At 40.8% G+C, this 25,845-nt stretch overlaps 1 protein-coding gene across 5 annotated transcripts in view; it reads right to left on the bottom strand.

Annotated features, from left to right (window-relative positions):
- MAP3K20 (mitogen-activated protein kinase kinase kinase 20) overlaps positions 1–25,845 on the bottom strand; it is a 94,945-nt gene that overhangs the window by 39,326 nt on the left and 29,774 nt on the right. For 4 of the 5 annotated variants that reach the window (XM_035896283.1, XM_035896280.1, XM_009640787.2 and 1 more), the window contains exons 3-10: positions 24,279–24,366; positions 19,905–20,006; positions 19,063–19,128; positions 16,723–16,751; positions 16,476–16,613; positions 10,308–10,394; positions 6,683–6,757; positions 1,147–1,253 (exon numbers count right to left, since the gene is read on the bottom strand). In XM_035896283.1, the coding sequence (XP_035752176.1) occupies positions 1,147–1,253; positions 6,683–6,757; positions 10,308–10,394; positions 16,476–16,613; positions 16,723–16,751; positions 19,063–19,128; positions 19,905–20,006; positions 24,279–24,366 (692 nt within the window). The remainder of the gene's footprint in view (positions 1–1,146; positions 1,254–6,682; positions 6,758–10,307; positions 10,395–16,475; positions 16,614–16,722; positions 16,752–19,062; positions 19,129–19,904; positions 20,007–24,278; positions 24,367–25,845) is intronic. The other variant, XM_035896281.1, reaches the window with a different exon arrangement.

Here is a 25,845-nt window from a genome sequence, read left to right as displayed (position 1 = left end):
TGCTGAGTCAGGGCAGGAGCGGCCCGGGCCCCGGCCCCGGCCCCGGCCCCGTCTATTTATACTCCCACCATGTGACCGGGGCACCGTCCCAGCGCCGGCTCACTTTTTCCGCTCGCCGGACGAAACCTCCACGCCGCGGTTTCCCTCTGGAAGCCGGCGGAGGAAACGGGGGATGCTGGTGTTGATGCAAGCCTCCCTCGTTTCCGTGTGCTCTTCCCCATCCTCCGGCTTTCTTCCATTCCTGCGCCGACTGCGGGCAGGGCATCTTTTCGTATTTCTGCTCCCAGCTTACCTGGAGCGGGTCCAGCGCTTCTTAATACAGACCGAGGCACGAGCGTCTGGTAAAAATCTCCTGCCTATGCAGATCTGATTTCAATTTTTTTTTTTCCAAACAGAAGGATGCACTGTGAAGCGGCGAGCTTCCTAACCAACAAATAAGCTTTGGGGACAGGGGGTTTTTTTTTAAGCTTTGGCACATACAGAAAATAGGCTGAAACTTTTACTGTAAAACCGTGTCACGTAGTAAAATTTTCTCAAATCTCCACTTATAATCACTTACAAGTAAAAATTACGATCAGCAATGGGTAAGATCATATGCTCAAGCAACACTGGTGCAGTATGCAGAAATAGGGCTGGCCTGGGCATATCCTGAATGCGTGGACACGATGTCAGTACAAAGGAGAGAATGCGCAAAAAATGGCAGAACACATACAAGTGAAGACAAATGGAGGCATGATTTGAAAAACTACTCTTTTACACCCTTCATCCTTTTTTAAATATAAACATATGCCTATACACTTTCTATGAAAATTGCACCAAACAACCTGAGTTGTTTTGCCCTCACACTATTGACTGAAAAAGTGTAATTGGTTTTCAGATGTGCATCACAAACCCATAAATATCATGATACCTAAACCAGCGTAGTAATAAATACAGGGTACAGCTAAGTGTATTGGCTCCTAATACAAGCTTCACAACATTCTGGGCATTCCTGAAAAACAAGGTAAATTACTTTCTAAAAATACCTCAAGCACAGATATTTTCTACCAATACATCATTGGAGTCTGATGTCTTTCTGAAGAATATGGACTCACACCATTTCAAAGGAAAACCGCAGCATTTCATCTTGAGAGGAAGGAAACTTACCTCCACTCCGCCTTGTTATGCAGGAATGAGTTACACTGGTCTGGAAGGTTGCTGTCATTTGACATAGATTCCAGAATTGAAATGATCTGCTTGAAAGATGGCCTTTTCTGAAGACAAAAAAACAAAACAAAACACTGCATTTGCATTCCTATACAACTTCTGCTGCCTAAAATTATTTGCAGGAATGTTTCAGCTGAAAGACTGCAAGCAACAGAAATTGGGATGCTGCTTTCTGAACACAGCATCCTACAAGACGACTGTAAACTTGTAAATGGGGTTTTTTTGTTCTTCCCATTGAAGAAAAGGTCAGTTTGGGAAGAGTCACATAAGCCAGGAGGACTCAAGCCTCAGCTTAGTCTCCCATATCTACCAGTAAAACTTTCAGTACTCAATAAGAGCATTAAACAATATTAATAGCATCAATAACCATCAAGATTCTTAATTCTAAAGAATAGTTTTACTCAAGCTAGTAAGGAAAACACTGCCAAAAAGAGAAGGCTGGACTCATTAGCAACTGGTAATTAGACCGATGGCCTTTTACAGGTAGCAACCCAAACGCTTTAATGTGAGAACAAGCTATGCAGCTGGCCATCAAAAACGGGTTTCTAGTTCCCCTCTTGCAGAGAAGGCCAGACTTCCCAGGAAAACCTCTCACTTAGCTACCTCTCAGGAGCAGCTGGGGAAGAAGAGAAGACTGAGGCTAGACAAGGAGGATGTCTCGCCTGGCGGCCGAGCTCACGTCACCAGTGTCTGTGCTCTTCTGTCCTGGGCTCATTTACTGAACTTTCTGTTCCAGGGCTCCCCATCCAGCACCCACTGTGCTCACTAGTCACGGGGAGCAGTTAACACTTCCTGGTATTTTCTACTTTCCCTTTAGTCCCCAAAGGAAGCTATGAAGTAGGATAGTAACTGAAAACTGGAAAAGCCATGGTTAAATGTGTTTCTTGAAAGAGCGCTGACTCTGTTAGTCTGTTTGACAGACCCCAGACAAGGTTGAGACAAAAGGTTGAAACAAAATGTAGATACATAATAAGGGGATGATGCACATTCTCTCTCTATCGCGCCTGTAATTATACCATTTCTGCTAAAATTACAGATGCCGCAATTAAAACGTGCATTTTAATTTGGGAGCACAAAAACAATTAGGAACAATGCTGAGGTGTCTCTCTGAGGAAGATCCAAGTGATTTCCACATTATAAAAGAAAGACAATTTCTTTATTTTAAATGTCAAACAGCATGAAAAAGTGTCAAATGCATAACAAAAAAAAAGACAAGCTCTCTTATACTGTAATGCTGCACTATTCGGCTGTAACTGGAGGCTTTGTCTGTCATTTTTTGGTCCATCTCCATGATTTCAGGCAGCGGGCAGTTGGATGAGCTATGCAGATTTTCTTTGCAACAGACAGCGCTTGCCCCAGCCACCGTGTGCTTATGCAATTTGGCCCCCAGCCCAGCATCCATGGAGCAGCAACCTGGGTGCGCTAGGCAGCGCAGCCGCAGGTGCCTGTCAAGCAGCACGTTGCTTGCACTTGTTGATCCAGTCCCAGTGTGGAAACCCAGCAGGGTCCCCCCGCATTTACAGGAGGGCTGGGGGATGCAGCAGTCCTCCCCCTTACCTGCATGATGCTGCTGGGCCTGCCACGGCTGAGCAGACCCTCTGAACATGTCCTGGAAGAGCACAAACGTCCCCCATCAGGGAGTATACCGTGCCAAGGGTACCGAGCACAAAATTCATCCCTGGCACCAACCAGGATGGACAACTCTGGTGCAGGAGGAGCTTCCAACAGCCCTCACACCCTTCTTGTTGCTACAGCTGCATCTCTTGTAACCACCCCAGTGGGTACGAACTGTTGAGGGGATTCAAGAGCTTCCCAAATGGTGAGGAAGCTGCCAGATAGGAGATTGTGGCTCCCCACCAATACACGAGGGTACTGCTGCTGCTATGTACTGTCCAATATACTGGCAGGTGTGTAGTGCACCTATACTGAAGTAATTCTATTCTCAGGAAGAGATGAAGGGCAAACATCCCTGTGCTGCATTAATTACAGTATTTTATGGCTTATTTAGGATTCTTTCACAAAACCCTTCCATGAGTTTTGCTTGCTTCTTCTTTCTTGGGGGCATACTGGGAAGTACAGTGCAGGGCTGACACTAAGTGAGCACAGTCAAGACCACTATCAGGCCTGCCTGGATAACTGGAATGGAAATAATGACAGAGAACAGGACTTTTACTAAGGATGGGTGAAAGCACTGACTGATTTAGGAGGAGCAGCAACACACAGCACTTTCGGTCCGACACTACAGGCAAAGGAGCTGTTGAGCTGCACAACTAGAGCTGGAACAAATGCACAGTCACACCGTACTGACAAAGCTCGTGCATCTCTGGCTGTGCAATTTCTGTGAACAGCCACCAGCTACCCTGCCGGCTTTGTAGCTGCCAAATTTGCAGGTACCACCAGCATTCCCTGGAGGCAAAGCTGACAGAAGACATGGGTCTACGCTGTCATGTGGGTTTTGCTGGTTTCTTCCCCCTAGGCAAGGATAATTTCAGATTTAATAAATGCACTCTAAGTGCAGACTGATACCTTGGTTAAAACTGGCAAGAAGTGATTGTTGAAACTGGAAGCCCAAGCTGAAAGTCTTTAAAAAAAAAAAAAAAAAAAAAAAAGAAGGCTTATTTTCAGTGGGTGTCTGCTTAGCTCTTTCGAGAAAGTCAGACATTTCAAGTCAGTCCTTATAAGAGATTCTTAAAATATCAAGGCATGAGTCGCTTTTGAAAGTTGTTTCCCTTTATATCTGCGATGTCTCATACAAAAATCTTTAAAATAGATGCCCCTCTAGAAATAATTCCTGCTAATGTTTTTCACTGTTTCCTTCCACTCGGTATTTCTTACTGAACAGGATATTTAATCCATATGGCTTTCCTTTCTTGCTGCTTCTCTGTTCCCAGGTTTCTGATTTCCATTAAAATACTCAGTAATTTATAAGCATCTCTGATGTTAAAATGGAGATAAACTAAAGGAATAGATGAAATGAGAAAGAAGCACTTGCCTGTGTTTCAAAAGCACATATCCCCAGTAAAAAAAGGCATCAGTGATGAGCAACCTTGTTTGTACAATTATCTAGTACCCAACAAGCAAAAGCAGCTTGTTTGGTAGGGATTTTAACATGTGGAAGTAGTTATTTAAGATACTGAGTGACCACAGAGATTGTTCTTTAATAATTACTGACTTAAAATAATCAGTAATTAGCATTTTAGTAAAATGCTTCGAACCCACTAGGGACTGTTTGTTTCAACTTTATACAGCTTAAACTGTATGAAGACTACCATTACAAATATCATGTGGAGCAATGCACTAGGGACATTTTTCTCCACGTATGAAGAAATTCTTAAGAATTCAAAGCAACGTTAGTAACTGTCCATTCCCATGAGGAAGTTATGGTGTGAGCACTGTCTGACACTCCAGCTGCTCTGCAGCAGCTCTCCAAGTGTATTCCTTAGCCCCACAGTAAACACACATCCCTCTTTTCTCATCTCATGCTTTCTGCGGGCTAAAGGTATGCATGTTAGCAATTACTTTTGAGCAGCTGACATCCTCAAGCTCACCCCTGCTTGACCTTCAGTAACTTGTTCATGCATCAACTACCTGATTTTCTAAAGCTAATCCTGGCAAAAAGGGAACGTTACACAGAGCAGTATTTTAGAGGAGCGTGCTCCATCTTTTGGCTCGTGCAGGCCACACAGCCTTTTTTCAAGGCATTTTGAGAGCTGTAAGTAGCAATCCTTTCCCAACACGTGACCGAATAAGTGAGTCACATGCCCAAACTGTGAGCAGAGAGTACTCCATTTCAGTCACGTGAACAAAGCATTTATAATTGCCTAACAGAGGAGAAGCTGCATGAAAAAAGTAGCAAAGAGCAGACTGTCAGAAAAACCCATCCAACATTAGATTCACTCTTTGCACACATCACAGGCACGTCTGGGAACGACGCTCCTAGGAACCAGCCCAAACCCACATGAATTGCTTGTGCAGACGTAACTCAGCCCGATGGTTGCATATCCCTCTTTTACAACCTGCAGATCCCTCCCTCTCCTTGAAAAACAGCAACAGCCTTCTGGACACTTACAGATGTGGCTAGAGCAAGGCAGAGAGCAAGCTGATCTAGTATGTGCTGCAATTACAGACAAGAAGCTCCAATAATTCTTATTCTGTGGCATTTGGTAGTGATGCTGATGCTTGGGAGTAGTAAAGACAAGTAGTTGCCACTGGAAAATGCTCTTCAGTAATTACTGACCTAGAGCTTAAACAGTCTACTTGTAGACTGAAAAGACTCAAAGCATTTTTCTCCCCTCCCTTCTGTGGAGAGCATAAAGAGGGAGGTATCAAGGGAATGGCATTTAAATGGGTGTTCACATGGAAACCACACGTTGATGATGGATCTCAGCCTTCCAGATCCATTCTGTAGGAAAGCAACTCCTTGCTTAAAAAAAAAGAAAAAAAAAAGACCAAGAAAGGAAATCTCCTTTCTCATATTGTTCTTCTATGGCTACTCTATGGTCATACCAAGTTCTAGCTTTAGAGCACCTAAGCGCTATAATTTGTCTTAGGATTAATCTTGGTGTCTCTGAAGTAGTAGCTAACTTTCTCCTGAGTTTAAAGGAACAAAGTTCTTCCTGGTGCCTTGACTTGAAAAAAAAAAAAAGTGCAATTTCCTTTCCTTAACTATCCTTCCCTCTCTCTAATACCTTCATAGGCAAAGAAAACAGATGGTAATCCTTGGTAATAAAGCTAGTATGCCCAAAGGCTCCTTCCAGCCAGTTTTATGTACAACAGGATGATAGCAGAGTCCATTTAAAGAAGGTAACTCCCATAATCTACAAAAGCTTTTACTGACTAAATACTCTCTTTAATTTTGCTTTTAGCTTTTGGCAATTAACTTGTATTTTTACTTTGTTTTCATAGTTACTTCTATGATTATATTATTGCAGTATAATCATTATAAAGCTCATCATTCAAAGTCCTAAGGGAAAAGATTACGAAAGGTTTAATGTTAATTTAGAATGTGTTGCTGCTGCTCCTACACGCATTTTATTGATTAACTTATTCTTTACAAGTTTTCAACACAAGGAAGGCATCAAAATTGGGTCTTGAAATAGATCTTTCATACGCAGTGCTCACATACATCAAAAAAAGATTAAATATTAAATACTGAAAGTAAATAGAAAAGAACAGTTTTTCCCTTGCTCCAAAATCACTACATTCTTGCCATCTCACCCTACTTACTGTCATTGTTTTTAGCAGTCATGTAAGTTAGTAGCATAATAACTCTTGATTAAAAGGAAGAGAGAGACATTTATGTATAAATATGTTATCCCATTAAAAAAAGACAGCCCCAGCTATCTGTGTGAAGAAATGCATCTATTAGCATGCATCAGTAGTGTTAGCCCAGACTTGTCCCCAAAGAAACGCTAAACACACTTAGCAAAACAAGGCAGGGGGTGGTAGTGTAGAAATGAAACACAAATTAAATTACCTTTGAATCAGCATCCCAACATTGGTGCATCAGTTCTGCAAAACTTCTGGGACAACTGCTTGGAATGGTTAATCTCTAATGGAGAGAGAATGTACCAGTTATTGGAAGCATTTCCCTTTAAGCTGCTACTAATAGATTCCCTATGCAATTAAGAGAAGTAAAGCACACTCTTCTTTCTTTTAAACACAAGATAAAAACTGAGGATTGACCTATTGAAAAGAAAAATCAAAATTACTAACACTAACAAAACATACAATAGACCTGTAAGGAAGGAATGGAACAAATGCACAAATGGAGTTCCTTAGGAAAGCTCAGAGACAAGGAACTAAAAACGAGGCAAAGAGCTTTTAATACTAAAACATAATCGTTTGTGGAGGTTACTGCATGGCATTCTAAGATGCTTGTCAAGATAGGTATAACATACAGTCTGCCTTAATTCCTTTCGTCCACACAGATGATCCAGCTGTACAGTATTGTAATCACTTTTGATATAACAAATGGCTGAAATATAGATTACATTAAGTGAGTTAAAAAGAGTTAAGTGAAGCTCTACATGACACCAGAGATGTTTCATGAGCCTGTGGTCAGAAGGATTAATGAGGACATGCAGATCTCAGAAAGCGCTCACAGAGCGCAGTGAACTCACATAAATATTTCCTGATGACTGAAGACAAGGAGTTGCAGGTTATAGCCAGGACCACTGACTACAGAGAATTAGTCTGAAGCTTGTTTGGTTTCCTTTGCTGACAGTTTTAAATCATGAGGAGATTTCCTCAGCCAGTCTGAGAGAACTTTTAGTTTAAAGACTCTGCCTCCACATTGGAAAGCCTAAAAGCAAATCCTTTCTCATATACACACACACAGATACTGAAGCCTCTCCACTTGCTTAAATGTGCATCCCAACAACATTACACATAAGGAGATCCCTCTGCACTTCCTAAGGCAGTTAACTGTCTGGATGTTTCATACTAAATTAAAAAAAAAAAATGTAGATAAAAACCAGTTCCTCAGTGAAAATGAGTCCAAATATAAGAGGGGTCCAGCTGGAAAAAGGGTTCCCTGTCCTCTAACAGGTGAAAACAGGTATTACAATCCTGTTCAGACCAACCTGCCAGGAAGACCCTTAGATCTGTCCTACTATTGCCCCTTCAGAAGTAAAGCAGAGCAAGTTGTGTCAAATGGTACCATCATATTACCACAGTGTGACCTGCAAAGCCTTACAAGCCTCAGCAGACAAAGTAAGAATTAACAAATTCTGCTCCACCAGCATTTGAACACCATGAAAACTGGAAACATGAGATACAGAGCCAGGGTACTGCAGGAGTATGATTATTAAAATAATGTAATACCTTTAGGTGCAAAGCTTTCTGTGCAAGAAATACACAGAAATTTGTACAAAGTATAAACAAATTGTACTGGTGCTTGATCTCTGCTTGAGTCATTAGCCTAAAAATACACTGCCTAGTCTTGCTACAGTATTTGTCTGTAACCCTCACTGTTCCAGGGGGTGAAAAATCAGTTGCAGTCACCATTTGTATGTGTCTCACTTGTGCAGCATGTTATCAGTCATGTAATATAGAGGTAGCAGGTTCCAAAAGTGTCATATTATAATAAAGATGACATTTCTCCAAGGTAACTTACTATGAGATCACGCCTAGCACAATCTGAACTCTCATGTTTTTCTTTTCTGGATTAAAAAATACATATAAGCGTATAGAAACTCTACTAGAGTAAAAATAGCACTGTGAAATTATGCAGAGAGTCGAAAAAGACCCATACAGAATCATTAAAATCCACTTCATTTGTTGGGCTCAGGCTTTGCAAAGGGGGATTTTTCACCCTACGCAGTTACGCTTTGGCCTCAGTCCCATGCTGATTTTAACAAGAGACTTGCACTGCAAAAAATTAAGGACTGGTTCAACAGTGATTCAATTCTGTTGTGAACTGGAACCATGCAACCCCACTGATGTCAACAGATTGAACTGAGAGCACAACCTGACCCTCACACTTGCTTTGGGACATAGAAACTATGAAGAAAAGTAGCACAAGCTGACTTTTACAATGCTTATGCTGGGCATGTTCCCTAACTCATGGCCAGAAAAAATAAAAACTATGTAAGCAAGTGTTAATGCCCTCTAAGCTCCATGGCACCCTTCCAAAGAAGATGGTAGCCACAGGCTAGTGGTACCTGGCAGACAAACAGCTGGCTCTGAAAATGTCACCCCTTAGGTTTCTTCAGGCATGAGTAAAATAGTCCTCACTCTGGAAAACTGTAGAGAAACTGTAGGTGTGTTGTACCCTCTCACATCTTTCAGCATATGACTACATCTCTTTACAACATTCCCAATGCCACTCTGTACCCCTTACATAAAGCTGCACGTGGTAGGCGTAGGAAACAAGTACTGTTGATGGAAGGCTTTATAGTTCCTCCTTCAAAATGACATATGAGGCTTTTCCTAAACTAGGAGAAGGTGTATCTTTGTGCCTCCTGCTCTGACAAACGCTGTAGAAGACCACATTTGTAATCTTCACACTGTTAGTGTAGCATTTCCAACTAATCAGTATGTCACAGTATCATTCACTGGAATTAATCCAGTCCTCATATAGAAGAAAAGAGAGGGGAAAAAAAACACCAACAAAAAATATTAAACTAAGAGGAGGAAACCTAACTCCTCTGTTTAACTCTGAAGCATTTTGAGAAACAGTTTATGTAGAATAATAGGAATCTGTATTGTACAGCCACTGCCTCGCCATTGTAATGTTTCCCAAGCTTTCCGCTGTGTCTAGATAGAGGAGGTTTCATCTTTGTGGAGGATTTCCATGCTTGTCTGTGTGTGGTACAGTCACAACTTTAAATGTTTTTTAAATGTAGTTACTGTCTTTGATATCAAGGGACTATGTGTTCAGATATACGCTCACATGTCCAACTAACTGAAAGCCTCAATTTGTGAGAAGAAGAAAAGCGAGGCTGGGGACACTGTACAAACGGTGTTTACACCACTGAAGTGCTTTTGAAATGGAAAGGCTCTGCGTGAGGAGGCTTGCAGCTATGCCACAGCCTTGCCGATACCAGTGAGGAGCTCATCTTCAATGTAGTGTTGAACGTAGGTGGCAAAACTGTAATTTCTCTCTTTTTTTAAAACTATTTTTTCTTCTTTTATTTTTGAAATTTTCATCTAAGCGGCAGTTTCTTGTACTATAGTGACTCCTGCTGGGAGAGTTAAGTTGAAGTAGCTGAAGGTCTCTTACAGATATATCAACTCCCGGCCAGTAAAAAGATGTCCTAAACGCAGGAGATGGAGTTAAACTGTTCCCCTACCTTGGACGCAATGGCTTCTTTCATCACTAAGAACAAACCCCTAGGTTTTACAATTGAGACTGAGAAACTAGTACAGTACTTGTACAATTTTTGATCTACAGCATCACGACGTGAAGCTGCAACAATTAGATGTAAAGGGTCCATTCATGAGGAATAACATCACTTTGACCCTTTGTGTTAGCTCCTACTGCTAATCTTTCCATACGCGTGAACTTACTTTCAATTTGAAGAAGATGAAAAAGTCTTTTGCAAAACCCCAATACTGTTTTCTGATCTATGTACCTGAATGTAGAAACGTAGTCTTACCTCGTTTTTTTCCACTACAAGCCAAGCTACTTGTAATCCTTCCAAGCCTTTAAAGGGGACCTCCCTTGTTAGCATCTCCCAGAGAACCTGGAACAGAAAAAAAGAAAAGAATTTTTATTTCTGTACTTTGTATTTTAAATACATTATTAAACCTTGATACAGCACTATTCTGTATCCAATTATCAGGCAACCAGTTTCCATTTGCAGGAACTTGGACCAGTGTTTGTGTGCAAGATCCTCTCACTAAATTAATTTGAGTGTTTCTGCTTTTTCCTCTACAGAAAAGCCAAGATGAAAAACTGGGTTGTGTGGGGTCTAATGCCTGCAATTTTATGAGCGCCATGGAAAATGCTTTTTACTTTCTTTGTACACTATAAAGTTCACATTTGGCAGTTGAGACTTGGGAAGACAATGAACTCCTCTCCTTCTCAACCCCAACTAGACACATCTTTGCTCTGTAGTCATTTTGCATTTAAAACTATTTCTATACAATTGCAACTAGTCCTTCTCAGTAGTCAGAATATAATCCCAAAGGTATTTTGCTCCTATAATATGCCTATGAAAATATTAAATAAAATTTTGCAAGCAACACTGTAATTGTTTATCTCCAAGTATGTGATTATGTTAAACTAAACAATATACAGCATACAGAAAATTATTCTGTTGTCCTCAGTATCCTACAGATGCACTGTCCTTAGATATAGGAAGATCTCCTAATTTTGCATATCTTTAGCATTTTGGTGACATAGTACCCAAGAATCTAAGCTACTCTGTAGAAAAGAGTTTGGCATCACCAAAAAGACCTCAAGTCAATGAATCCATCTTGGTTTTCTGCCATTGGGACTATATACTGGAGTTCAACTAAATTAACAGGCACTTTGCACCTTCACTCATATATGTATCTTTTTTTTTTTTATTCCTTTCCCCCCCCCCTTTTTTTTTTAAATCAGAACCTTCATATACTATCTTGTTACAAATATCTACATACAAACTTTTTCTTCTGCTCATATACCAAGCATAACAACAAAAAGGACATCATGTATGTTGGATCTGACCAAATGCATTAAGATCCTTATGCAAGTCTCTATATCCTCACTATATGGGTTAGTACCCAGGCTTATTCCAGCTACAATCTTTTGAATGGATTCTGGCCAGCTATGAAGGTAATTAGAAAGAAAATGTGAGAATACTGACAGATGCAGCTCAAGCAGAAAAAAATGCACTGAAGCAGAGTTGGGCCTTTAATCAAGTGAACAGGATACTCCATCAATAGACCTACTTGAATAATTCTGCTTGAGTCAGAAGACTGATTAGTAAAGGTAACTGTATCTTGGAAAAATAAGTAAAGGGACAGTTTTCCTGAGAATAAGAAATGTCAGGTGAAAGCTATCATAGAGGTATTCAACTTTCTTGTTTGCCTCAATTCATTCCTTTTACAAGAAAAAAAATCCAGCTCAATTTGTAATTCCAATTATCACCTCTCTACTGGTACACAAGGAAATTTAACTGTGACAAACAGAAATAATTTAGCAGTCCCATGAACTTCAGACAAAAAAGCAGTGTACAGAACAGCCAGTTTAGAACAAAGGCCCCTGGACCAAACCAAATATGCAGTTGAACAGCCTTGCAGAACCACCTCATCTGTACAGCTGTACCATGAAACCTCAGAGAAGAAACTCAAGTTTGCACATCAGATAGAGCAGTATCTAAATATATCTTCCAAGTAAAGAACATAATGAAATACATGCTAAATGTGTCCAAGAGCCTTGAGCTGGAAAACTCTAATGCTCTGCTACCTTTCTTTCAGAAGACTGTGAATTTTAAGGGTTGTCTTGTTTCATTCATACACATAAGTTTGTGCAGAACATTTTGCACTTAATTCCTTTTTCATGACACGTTTAGTGTTTATTTCCACTGTCTGTACAGATCACTGCCTTCCTAAATCAACAGTGCTAGCTTAAAACTCTTCAAGGCTGCACATAGTTCAAGAGAAAAACATCAAGAATTTTTCTTAATGCCTTCTTTTTTACTAATAGTAAAAGATCCGGTAGTGAGATGTCAGAAATGCTTGTGTTTATTTACACACGTTCAGAAAATGTTCTAACAACAATGCAAATCTCATATTCAGGCCAACAGTGTAGATGAAGCCTTTCCTTCCAATGGTGACATGTCTCTATGTTCAGTTATATAGGAGCTTCAACCCCATCTCACAATTACCCTGAACCATCAGCTAAGGTAAATGATTGCATTATCAGTCTTTTTAAAAGCAGCAAATGGGTTATCTTCTGCATTCCCATTTGTTTCTTCCTGTCCCCAGGGTCACTCAGCAGCAGCAAACATACCTCAACCTGCCCAACCCTGGCCTCTTTATTGTGCGACACACTCTGTTCTTTTTCAGAACCGGCTCCCCGGCTCACCTTATATAGAAATCAATCTATCTTCCATTTCTGGTGTAATTTAATTGAGACTGACATGGTTCACTTCCCCTCCCATCTCTGATGGTAAGGATCACCTGCTTTCCTGATCACATCACATCTCTGTGACGGTGGACAGCAGGCGCTCGCAGAGAAACAGCCAAGCTAAACACAACGATGGAAAACAAAGCAAGTTCATTTAATGTAGTGGTTTGTAAGCTGTGGCCTCAGAAGATGTTGGATGAATCTTTGCATACAGAGAAACAGAAAGGAAAGACAAATGTATGAATGTTCATCCTATACATGAAGCCAAGAATAAGAATTACATGGCCTTCAGAAAAACCTTACATGCTTACTTCTGTCAGCTCAGCTGTGCGTTTCAATTCTTATCCTCTCAACTACGCAACAACCAAAAGGAAAAAAAACCAAAACAACAAAACCCCCACATCCCCACCTCAGTGCAAAGCCAACAAAGATTCAAAGTGCCATACAGGATAGGGAACATCCAAATGAGTAATTTGAGAAAAAGCAAACACTCTAAACATCTTCCCTGAAAAAAAATGTTTTCTCTTGGTAGGAAAGTGTTCACAGGTGAGGGTCAGGAGCCACAACCAGCAGAAGTACAGCATGAGCAGAAAGTGTTGCACTCTTAAGAGGTACTGCCCTTAGGCATGAAAATTAGGTCAGTCTTCTCTGCATTGATCCAAGTGGAAGTTAAAGATCTCATAATTCTTTTCAAAAAAAGTAAGGGATAACCCCAGGAGCTGGCCAACATTCCCTCTATAAATAACTCATGTTCTCATAGCTAACGCAATGTATGAACTATTGCTAGGAGCATAACAGCTGCTACATTTAACGGCGGTTTCTATGCTACCAACAGCCAATTAATGGTTTTCCTTTTTTGTTCTTATAAGTGTTAAAATAATTCAGCTACATCACATAAGCTTTCTATGATTAAACACATTTATACCGATACACAAACACACACTGCAGTGCACTACAAACAATACTGCCAGGATAACATATCCTAAGCATATATATCTCTCTCTTCATGATTTCAAAAAAGCTTTTAGAGTAAACGTTATCATTCCACATACACTTTCATATCTGGAAGAGAAGCAAGGAATTGTTTTTGAGCAACACACACAATGACACGTGAGTGGATTTCTGGGTTGATCACTTGTAACACCTGGTATCTGTTGTTTAGAGTATGGATTTGGATATGGATTAGAAAAGAGAATCACATCATGGCTGAAGGGAAGTGCAATATCTGTCTTTGTGTTGTAATAAATCTCCGGGAACATTTAGCTTTAGCATTTCATGGCAGTATTCTAAATTATTTACTATATATCTCAAAGAGAATGCATGGACCTGTTTAACCATCCATGAAGAGCAGGACAAACTAATCTGAACGTTGTAAAGATATATGCAACTGTTCACAAAGAGGAAAATTTCTTTCAGCTGAGGAGCAACTCAGACCTATAAGGTTGCAGAAAGACTTAGACACTTAATGGAAAAAAGCTCTCGCACACCTTAAGCAGAATATTTAAAATCACAGACTGGGTTTGTAGAAAGAAAAGCCAGTCAGAAAAAAAAATAGCAGAAAAGAAATTAAAGAAAACCATGGGGAAGGCGACAAATACTGCAAACAGAGTATCTATTCCTAGCATCTTCCTAGTTTACATTTGAAAGGATTCTGTTCTTTGTTAACAGGATTTTAACTGAAGAAAAGCAGATTTGTCTCTTTAGCACAAAAGCTGCTGGCAAGTGTTACGCTTTGAAAAGGGATTCTTTAAATTTTGTTTTTATAGATGATAATCATTTGAAGAGACAAAAATACCCTTCCTAAGATTTTTTTGTTTTCAGTCTCCAAGCTAATTCTCTGATAGTCTAACACTTATTATAGGGAGATTCCAACTTTCAATGTTATATTCGGACAATTTCTTGCTGGTATAACCCCATTTTGTCAGTAATTTCATCAACAGAGAACTTGGACCACTGCCATTCTTCATTTCTACCCCTGTATCTCCTCTGAAAACGATGGTCTTCCAAGACTGGAGTTATAAAAAGACAAATTCCTTATCAATTCATAAGCTTCTACCCACAAAACACATTAGCTCAAACCCAATATATTAAAAAATGAGGGTCAAATATTATTATTATGCATACTAAGTAGCACTGTACACCCATAAACACATTAAAATAGTCTAGCAACATTGAACTGTTTTCATACGGAGGGTAGTTGAATTTTACCTCCAAGCACAGAACTGTCAAAGGAGCTTTACTTTTTGAATGAGGAAAAATAAACTATGTGTGACATACTGTTCCCAAGGCTCCTGTAATACTTGACATGATAAGATATTAAACAATTTCTTACCTTCTCCCATTTCTAGAATGTTACTTAAAGTCAATTCACACCAAGATGACTATGTGAGCAGTTTGAGCTATAAGACCATGTTTGGAATTTCTCCTCTAGCATTTTTGCTTTGTTTTGAAACTGGAATGTTTCCCTTCAGTAGACAGCATGTGATTGTTTCCAGTAACAGTTTACATTAACATGTACATTTGTTAGCTTATGTTCCCTTACTGTTTATGACCTAGTTCAGTTAAGCCAGTAAGGATTTTGAATCTGCTAATATAGAATACAGACTTTTTCTCCCTCCTTGCAAACCTTCAACCTTTCATTTGTAAGCGACACCACATCACCACTCTCTGGGTTGTTTTTTTTTTTCCACTATAAACAACTGTTTGGCAAACAGTTTAAGACATCTTCCACTGGGACATTAACTTAGCTATGTATAGCTATAGGTGCTAGCTTAAAACCCTCACATCTTTCTCCTCCCATCCCTCAAATAGAAAGAGGCAATACTTCACAGGTACTGAAATAATTCCTCATTCTGCCACCCATCATTGACACCAAAACCAGAAATGGTTAATACACAGATATGCATGGAAACTACAACCCCACTTTCTTTCCTTTTCTCCCCAAAGTATTCATTACTGTTCTCTGTCAGAGAAAGGCTACGGGGCTAGGCACACAACTGGTCTGACCAGTAGGGCTATTTCTAGCCTATTTTGTATTACAGAGCAAAACCAAATTAGGGTTTAACTGCGGACAGCATGAAATAATTCACATTACTGTACCTGCAAACCTGACACTTGGATGAACTGTAACTGACTGTTCCCCCTTCAGAAAAATGGCAAAGCAACGCTGGCCTTTTCTCTATTTTTAGACAGGGCCTCCTCCTCCACAAGAGGTACAGCCTCTATTCTCACAGCTAACGACAGCAGGGTTTTTCAAACAATTAAGCATGTAAAAGTGGCTTACTTTTTAATATAAAATCAGTGAGACTCCATTTTATGCAAAGTGGAATTCTAATAATTTAATCCTGTTATATACCTATTGCAAGACAACCTTCTTCTCTTCTGATCCACTAAAAAACACAAGCAGAAATTCATGATGAAGATAGTTCAGTGGCTCCTGAAAGCCTTCAGACGTATGCTGAATACCTGTGGTAAAGCATGCACTTCCCACACTGACATCTGCTAATCTAATCAGATAAAGATCTTACTAAACATGCAAGACACTGTTCTTCCTATCATTTTCAAACACGTAATTACAAATTATGGGACAGTCTTGAAAGAAAGTGTGATATTTTTTGTTGTCCTTACTTAGAATTGTTGTCCTTTCATCACACAACTTCTGTCACACTAGAGATCTGCTACTACGCATAGGGAAATGAGAGGCACTCACCACTCCGTACGAGTACGTGTCACATGTTTCAGACACTGGGAGACTTTGAATAACTTCTGGGGCCATCCATGGAAAAGTGCCCACTAATGACATGTGTGTTGTATGGGAGTGGAACCTTGAGGCACCAAAATCACAGATCTGGCAAAAATAAATAAAAAACCCACAGATATTAGAGTATCATTCATCAGGCCTCAAAAAATTGAGTCAAGCAGCAGCATCTCTCTACAAATAATTAAAGTGTTCATACCTTTAACACGCCATCAGCAGCTATAACAACTGAAAATGAAAAAACAACAGGTTACAAGAATGCTATTAAAAATAAACACAATACATTTTCACAGTGGAAGACTTTGCTTTTTATCAAGAAAAATGATCCTACAGTGAGCCAGCACCTGAACATGCACACATGCACGATTGTCCTGGTTTCTTTCAGAAGCTTTAGAGAACATCTGCTGAATACCTGCAAGCCTCTGAACAAATGCAAAACCTTTCAGGCCTTACTGAGTTCAAAGATAGCAACATGACTATAGCTAAAATGGAGATAACTCCATTCTCCCCAATATAGTTAGGCTTAACAAGAAGCACTCTGAAAGATTCATTAATAAAAGGAGAAAACTTACAGCTGAGGATCTAGACGTTTCTTGACTATTATCTCCCCACGTGCATTATTAAAATCTGTATCCCTCCTATCCCACTACTAGTAGTTAAAGTTTCAGTTAAAAGGCAATGTTCAGCAAATTTCATAAATGGTCGTCAGCTGCCAAGTACAGACTAAACAGTGCAGCTCCACACCTAAGCGTATTACTCAAAAGCATGAATATCTGTCAAATCTCACAACAGGCCACAAGATTTTCAGATAAGAAATAATAGGCCTTATCCGGTCTATTGTGTCTGGTGTCTGCCAGCCTTTCCGGGAACTCAACCTTTCCAATTCCAGGTACTCAACCTTTCAAAACAGAAAAAGGAAGTGAGGAGTCTCACCAGGCATGGGCAGGACAACCAGGGGATCAGGCCCAGCCAGCATGGGTTCATGAAAGGCAGGTCCTGCCTGACCAACCTGATCTCCTCCTATGACCAGGTGACCCGTCTGGTGGATGAACAAAAGCCTGAGGATGTTGTCTACCTGGACTTTAGTAAAGCCTTTGACACTGTCTCCCACAGCATTCTCCTAGAGAAGTTGGTGGCTCATGGCTTAGACAGGTGTACTCTTTGCTGGGTAAAAAAATGGCTGGATGGCCAAGCCCAGCGAGTTGTGGTGAACGGAGTTAAATCCAGTTGGCAGCTGGTCACAAGCGGTGTTCCCCAGGGCTCAGTGCTGGGGCCAGTTCTGTTTAATAGCTTTATCAATGATCTGGATGAGGGGATTGAGTGCACCCTCAGTGAGGCTGCAAATGACACCAAACTGGGCAGGAGTGTCGATCTGCTTGAGGGGAGGACAGCTCTGCAGAGGGATCTGGACAGGCTGGATTGATGGGCCAAGGTCAATTGCATGAGGTTTAACAAGGCCAAGTGCCAGGTCCTGCACTGGGGTCACAACAACCCCGTGCAACACTACAGGCTTGGGGATGAGTGGCTGGAAAGCTGCCCGGCAGAAAAGGACCTGGGGGTACTGGTTGACAGCCAACTGAATATGAGACAGCAGTGTGCCCAGGTGGCCAAGAAGGCCAACAGCATCCTGGCTTGTATCAGGAATAGTGTGGCCAGCAGGAGTAGGCAAATGACCATGCTTCTGTACTCAGCACTGGTGAGGCCACACCTCAAATACTGTGTTCAGTTTTGGGCCCCTCACTACAAGACGGACACTGAGGTGCTGGAGTGTGTTCAGAGAAGGGCAATGAAGCTGGCGAAGCTGGTCTGGAGCACAAGTGTTACGAGGAGTGGCTGAGGGGACTGGGGTTGTTCAGCCTGGAGAAAAGGAGGCTGAGGGGAGACCTTACTGCCTTCTACAACTACCTGACAGGATGCTGTGGCAAGCTGGGTATTGGTCTCTTCTCCCAATAAACAAGCAATAGGACAAGAGGAAATGGCCTCAAGTTGCGCCAGGGGAGGTTTAGGTTGGACATTAGGAAAAATTTCTTCACCGAAAGAGTTGTCAAGCACTGGAACAGGCTACCCAAGGAAGTGGTCGAGTCACCATCCCCAGGCATATTTAAAAGATGTGTAGATGTGATGCTTAGGGACATGGTTTAGTGGTGGACTTGGCAGTGCTAGGTTACTGGTTGGACCTGATGATATTAAAGGTCTTTTCCAACCTAAATGATTCTATGATTCTATTCTATGATTCTGTGAGTGCCCAGACAATGCCTGACAGCTGATAAGATGGGTACAATCATGGTCAGCAAGACACAAGTTGAAAGAGCCCTCTACAGTGCTCTAAATGACGCCAGGGACTGTAAAAGAGCTCAGACAGCCTCAGGATGGGGAGGAGGCAACAGGCTCTTCTATGCCTCAACAACTCCTAGTGCAGCTTGATGACAGCCAAGGCGTGTGTTAAATGCTGCACGTTCACAAAGCTCGCGTACAGATTTCAATGCTACATTAACGGGTAACAGTAAATGCAGAGTGTTTCAGTGTTTTGCTGCTTTACCATTCCTGGACTTCAGATCCCTGTGGATTACTTTAACTGGAGCTTCCATGTGTAAATAGTGCATTCCTACACAAAACAAGAGAACAATCTAGTTAGGCAGGCTGAGCATGGCCATCACCTATCAGCAGTCATGTTTTCTGGTTTCCACTAATTGTCCTCATTACGAGTTGGCATACCTGTATGCCTTACTGATATGCTGCAGGAGAAGCAAAGCTTCCCATAATCTACTTTCAATGAAAAGCACTAATCAAAGCTCATGTATCTCTCAGAGCATCTATACAGCAGGTATGTTAATGCTTTTTAATGTCATATTTAGTTATTTCCTCAAAGGTGTTGTCTATACAGAGAAGCCAAGATACTAATTTAACTGTTCATTCATTCATTTATACTAATTCTTGTATGGTCACAGAGAACACAACGACAAAACAGCTTGTTCTGCATTATTATATGAAGAATTCCAGTATGTTTGCTGAGAATAAGCCCTTAGCTTCTTTAAATGTCCCAATTCAAATCAAATGTAAGGATAATTATGCACTTTACCTCATAATTACTCTACATCAGCAAAATTATCCTCTTGGGACTTGGGGGCAAAACCAGAAGTAAAACTGGCTCATAGAAGCCATTTTCACTCTGGAAATCATTTGGATTCATAACAACCAAGGAACATATTCAAAAGCACAGTGAATGGGGTTCGCTTTTTTATTTTGGGGGGTTTTGTTTGTTTGTTTTACAGTTTAAGTAAGAAAGTATAGGAAGTCTTTCCTGACTTCACAGGGAAAGTATCACCAGCTGCACACTTCGCTGGCTGTGTAGGGTAGTAACGCATCACTCATCTTGCTTACCTTTAGCTATGTCAGTTGCCCAAGTCATGATATGATCCATATCCATCTCTTCGCTTTTGTTACTATTAATGTAATCAAACAGCGAGCCAGCAGAAGCATACTCTGTTAAAAAACAGCAACAAACTCACTCACATGACATTTTAAAACGTTGCACCTAAACTGAAAGATCTAATGGAAACTCTGCCAGTTCCAGAAAAGCAGTCAACCTCTGGCTTAATGACAAAGAATTTGGGTTTAGAAGCCATTATTAGTAGTAGTGTAGTAGGAGAGTGGTAGTTTGTTCTGATTAACCCAACACAGACATAATCTACTGCTAAGGGGGGGAAAAAAAAAAGTAAAATCATGTATCATGCATAACAACAGGCATTAAAATGAAAAGACATGAGAAAGGTCTGGCATCAAGAAAGCTCAGGCAAAGCAGTTCAAATTCCAGAATGGAAGGTTCTGGATGCTTCTTGTTCAGGATCAACAGACCTTTTTCTTAACTACAACTTAACTCAACTTTTCTTAACTCAACTACACCTACAGAAACCCACAGCAGGATTATATGGGTACAAACAAGGGCTTTTTTTGGCTGTTGATGTTTGCAAGTATGGCAGATGGAATCCAGTCTGACTGTCAGAGCTCACGAGGCTGAAAGCTGGAATAACAAGCTAGTTACACCTACACACATTTAGGTGTGAAACTGGAGACAACTGAAACCTCCGCAGCACCACTTTTATATAACTTTAAATTCTTACATATTTAAGCAGTGAATATGCCACTCCTAATCAGAAGAGCAGTTAACGGATGAGTTTGGTGATATCAGATCCTTCTTACTGTTTCCAAAGACAGAGGATATTCCCCACTGGTGAGCAGTACTGCATATAAATGATGCCCCATAATGAAGGATAATTACTTTATTTTTTTAAAAGTAAAACCAGATGTTAAATATATATGTTCTGTTATGAAGAAAGGGTTTACAAGTAGAAAGGGAAATTAAAATTTTCTTTTCCTATCTCCCCATGGAGGAACAGAGTAGTAGATCTCATCATTTGTTCATGAAAAAATGGAAGGAAGAAACTAGAGGTCTAACCCTGAGGTAAGCAGGCCCAGATTCCATGTGCTGCAGGTCATGTTCAGCAGTTTAAAGGCTGCAGCTCTTCTGCTTAGTATTTATTAAATAAACTTTATGCTTATTTAGCATTATTCACGTTTCACTGAAAACACAACAGGAGGTTTGTGAGTCGAAGCAACTCATACATTTTCTTCTACCTGGTTGCCAAGTCAGAGTGGGCACATGCCACCTGGTGCAGCCCAAGTAGCACAAAGACCAGAGGGATGCAAGGAGCAACTTCAACCCTTTCATCCCTCTCTCCCAAGGCTATTCAGAGTGCTCCTCAGACAGCCTGGAAAAATTAAAACCTACTTACAAGACTCCCAAAATCTGTATACCTAAGGTGGTATACAACTGAAATGCTTAATTTCAGCCATTTCAAAGCAGTCACAAAATCATTCCTACTGAGACTACATAAAATATATCTCAGTAGCTCTTAATAACGATATTAATCAATGAATAACACACGATAGGCTAAATGCCTAAAAAGTAAACATTGCTCCTTGTCAAGGAAATCAAAACCACCAGTGGATTGCTGTGTGGGGAAGTAAACTCTGCAGCCTAGAATGTGGTAGGCCATGTGAGAAGATAACAGCACTAAATGAAAGGAAAGAAAGAGAAAATAGGAAGTCCCTTGAAAGTAAACACTCAAGTGGCAAGTTCGTTTTGGATGATTACTGCAGGACCTCCCACTGCAAGGAGCCTCTGCAGGAGACAGAAGTGTCGCTTCTGGTGTCACCGAAAGAGGAGTAAGCTGCTGACCTGCACATTTCCTCAATTAAAACATAAGCTTTTTTTACCCATGATGTCATCATCGGCCTTATATATGGATTCTTCAGGAATAGGTTGGCTGCACGCTTTGCATGCCTTTACAATGCATAATTTGATCCACCAGGGTCAGGGACAAGTTGGCTCCCCGAGCCCTTTGCCACTCTGCGTGAACAGAGACAAGCAAGCTTCAATCAACAAAGCTCCATCATTTCATATTTCTTCTACACGTTTTTGTGCCACAGGTTTTTACTAGAAGCTTACGGATTTAGAAATCATATTGAGAGGATAATTTTCTGTCAATAATGGAAAAGAGGTATTTGCTTTAGAAAGAGAAGCATTTCTGAATGCCTGATTGCTCCCCCACCCCCCCGTGATGGGCTGTGGGATACACCATATGTGTCTGTGCAGATGGGGGGCACAAGCTCCAAGAACCTTTTGTGGGGAGGCAGCTATGGTCAAAAACCAGATCTGAAAGCTAGGCATCGAGACTGCTGTTGACAGAGACAGACACAGTGACATCTACAACGATGCAATCCACCTTAGCAGCTCGCCAGGTGAGATGATCAGTTGTAACACTGACGTACATCCCAGCAGGGAAACGTGTTTTGACTGTAGATGTAGCCTTCCTCAGAGAACTCTTCAACAATCCCACATAAGACATCACACACAGCTAATGCTCGGTACGTGCCAATGCTTGGCTGAAAGCCCTCATCTCCATCACTCTGCAGAATCATTAGGTTCTCAGGATTTCTTCTTGTTTGGGCTCTTCCCTCACAAGAAACGGATCTCTGACTAAACACAGGATTAAGTCTGCGACACTAAAGGCCATCCAGAAGATCACAGAGTGAAAATCTCTCTAAAAGATGTTTCAAGTACAATTATCATTTCTTTTCTCGGTAGCCATTCTTCCATTTGAAAATGGTATGGGGACATAGAGGCTTGCTTCCCTTCTAACCCAAGGGACTCCAGTCTCCTTGGAAGTTGCAGGGAGAACCAATGCAGTTTGTTAAAAAAACCCTTTATCTTTAGCCAGACCAGAATCAGAGCTCCCCAAGTAATAAAGTTGTTGGACTACACAGAATAGTCTCTTTCTCACAGGTGGTTAAAGAGTCCCCATTCCCAATGACATAATGAACTACTTTAGCTGCTGTCTGTCCTGTGACCAGCAAACATGTCAGATGTCCTTCTCTGAACACTGACCTTTTGTGAGACCAGATTGAGGACTTTCTGATCCAGGCATCATCCTGGGTTGTTGATTACACATTTCCTTTGTCACTCTGCTTGAGCGTTTACACTTACTATACTTACGTTATAAATTACAGTAAAATTACAATACTTGATTTATTACCTTTCTATTATTTTTATCGCTTCAAGAAGGTATTCAAGTTCCTGTGTATATGCTATCACAAGCGCATCATCTGAATAGTGCAGACTGTGGTGACCTACGTGCACCTCCGGAGTACTGGTTGCAACACTGTGACCTCCAGTAGGCTGACACTCCTGTAAGTAAAGCTCCCCATGCTCTGAACAGTGCTGCATCTCAGATGTGCTCCCACCGGAATACACTGCCATCTACTGTAATAATTGGACGTCTAAGAGACAGGTAGAAATAGCTGAATTTTCGCAGGTTCTGTCCACCATCTGAGAACCAACAAAAACCTGAATGGCAGTGTTTCAAACTGGTATTAGACTGTGCCACATGCAAAAATTACTCTTCACATCAAACTCTTTGAAGTTATTCAGACATGCCAAAACAGGCCTCCTAATCCACACTTTCACGGTTTTTAGCTCTCCAAACATTTGTTTCAGCAGATTGGAGATTTCTTTGCTTTGGGTTTATTTTCTACTGCTATCTTGCCTAGCTTCTCCCATACCGGAAAGGGAGAAATCACATTATCTGTAAAGTAATTTTATATCTGGACCAACTCCCAAGATAAGGGAAGGAAGCTTAGAGTGGTGATAGAAAAACCAATCTCTACATAATTCTAGGAATGTCAGAATGAATTAAACCCAGTTTCCAGTGAACAAAGGGAGTTGTCTTATGGTGTCTAATAAACCCTTGACTCTATTTCAAGCTCTTCCCACGGCTGGGAAGTTCCCAATGCAGATTCTCCTATTTTCCATACAGGCAGAATTCACAGTGCAGCTTTGCTCTGAGCAGATTCTCAGCCTTCCCTTTTCACAGAACTTGCCAGAACTTCGTATCATGAAAACCTCTACTTCTGTCACACGTCAGTGAAAATGGAAAAGCAATTCACAGAACAGGGTAAGAGAACACAGTGAAAGCTTCTATTTAAAGGAGTGCTGACTTTGTGCATTAAGAACGCCCCAGGCTCCAGCTGCCTCTGTGCTGCTACCAGCCACACTCCCAGCCTGGTTCCCACCTCCAGCACTCCCATTTACATTGAGGCAGGCGGTGCTGAGCACTCAAAGAAGGCCAGAACAACCAGCAAAACACTGAAATTGGGTAAAGCTAATCAGGACAAAGGTCAGACAAAAATCCTTACCTGTAACTATGCCATAATTTGGAGGTTCAATGACAGCTCCATAGAACTGAATGATGTTTTTGTGACTGAGCACACTGAGTATTTCTGCCTGTTGAAAACAAACACACAAACAAGTTAGACAAGCAAGAATGAACCTGCTTTAGCAGGAGGTTTCCTTCCAAGGTTCCCTTCCAACCCTTGCCATTCTGTGATTCTGTGTGATTCTGTGACTTACTGTGATAGTTCATTTTATACCCAAGTGGGTACACACCCGTATATATATAAACACACACGCACATACCTAGGAAAGACTGTTCACAAATGCTTGGCATTTGAAAACCTCATGAGAGAGCTTGGCAGATGAAAGCTTCGTATGTTTGGGAAAAAAAAAATTAAAAATTTCAGACTATTCTTTCATGGCCAAGGCACAGATGTAGAAGTTAAGCCTTTGGAAAAACTGAAGGCCTTGGAAAACTTTATTCAAAGAAAGATCTGGGATTTTTGGCAGAGTTGCAAGCAGTCCTATCCAGAATTTGTGTTTATGAACAAAGTACTATGAGTTCAGCAAGTCCAGAGCTTCAGGCTGTTAGAGCATACCGTGCACACACAGCTCCATCCAATGTTTACTGGAAACGTGGAGTTTCCAGGCATGCGCTGTAGACTCTGATTGCATACGCACAGCAAGCACGCTTGAGATTGCCGAACAGCCAGCAGTGCAGCTGAAACTGCTCCTCGGAGCAGGATGCAGATGTTTGGAAATTCTGGATAAATATATAAAACCTTCAAATTCCACTTGAACAATGCTTCTAGGGTTGAGAAAGAGACTGCAAGAAAATGAGAACGTATCCACAGAAATTAAGACATACAGGCCCTGCAGTTTTTGAGAAAAAAAGGTCTCAACAGTTTCACCTCAGTAGTGTATTAAAATAGATAGTCAAGATATTTTAGACATATGTTTTTGCACAAATACATATATTATGCAAATATAGATATATACTATTATATATTTTTCTCTACAGCAATGCATGACTTTAAGACTTTGAGATTATGTGAACTCTACACCAGCCAAGAGCATCTAACAAGAAAAAAAATCACAATAAATTCCTCTGAACTTATCAAAAGTATCTGATCTGACAGATCCCTTCTCAGATCCCTTGATGGGCTGTAGAAGCGTTGTTGTTTACCCGTGGGTGAGTCTTCCCATGTTTGCTTACATAGTTGCCAATTAAATTATTTTGTGGCCTTGTAGATTCACTGAAAACAGGAAGGCTATAGCAGCTCTGATGCAGAAAACCATGGTACATCAGCTAGTGCTACTGTAATAAATGTATAGACATAGCAAAATGGTATTTTTTTTGGCCTATGTTTTATAGCTGGTACCATGATACATGTGCGTAACTGCATGATAAAGGCATCAGATGGCTCAATTCTTTGCTATTGTTTTTGTTTAAAGCCTTTCCTGAGTAACATCAGCACAGTTTTGAATTAAGACCTTTATCTTTAGCTAAGGCACCAACATTTACACATATTAAATCTTTAACTATAGCTTAACTTAACTTTAACTTGGGTTGCACTAGTTCTTCATGCT

The sequence above is a fragment of the Egretta garzetta genome, unplaced genomic scaffold, assembly GCF_000687185.1.
Source record: "Egretta garzetta isolate BGI_Z169 unplaced genomic scaffold, ASM68718v1 scaffold16, whole genome shotgun sequence".
Lineage (NCBI taxonomy): Eukaryota > Metazoa > Chordata > Aves > Pelecaniformes > Ardeidae > Egretta > Egretta garzetta.
Note: the sequence above shows the minus strand (reverse complement) of the source record. Positions and strands in the feature narration are given on the sequence as shown.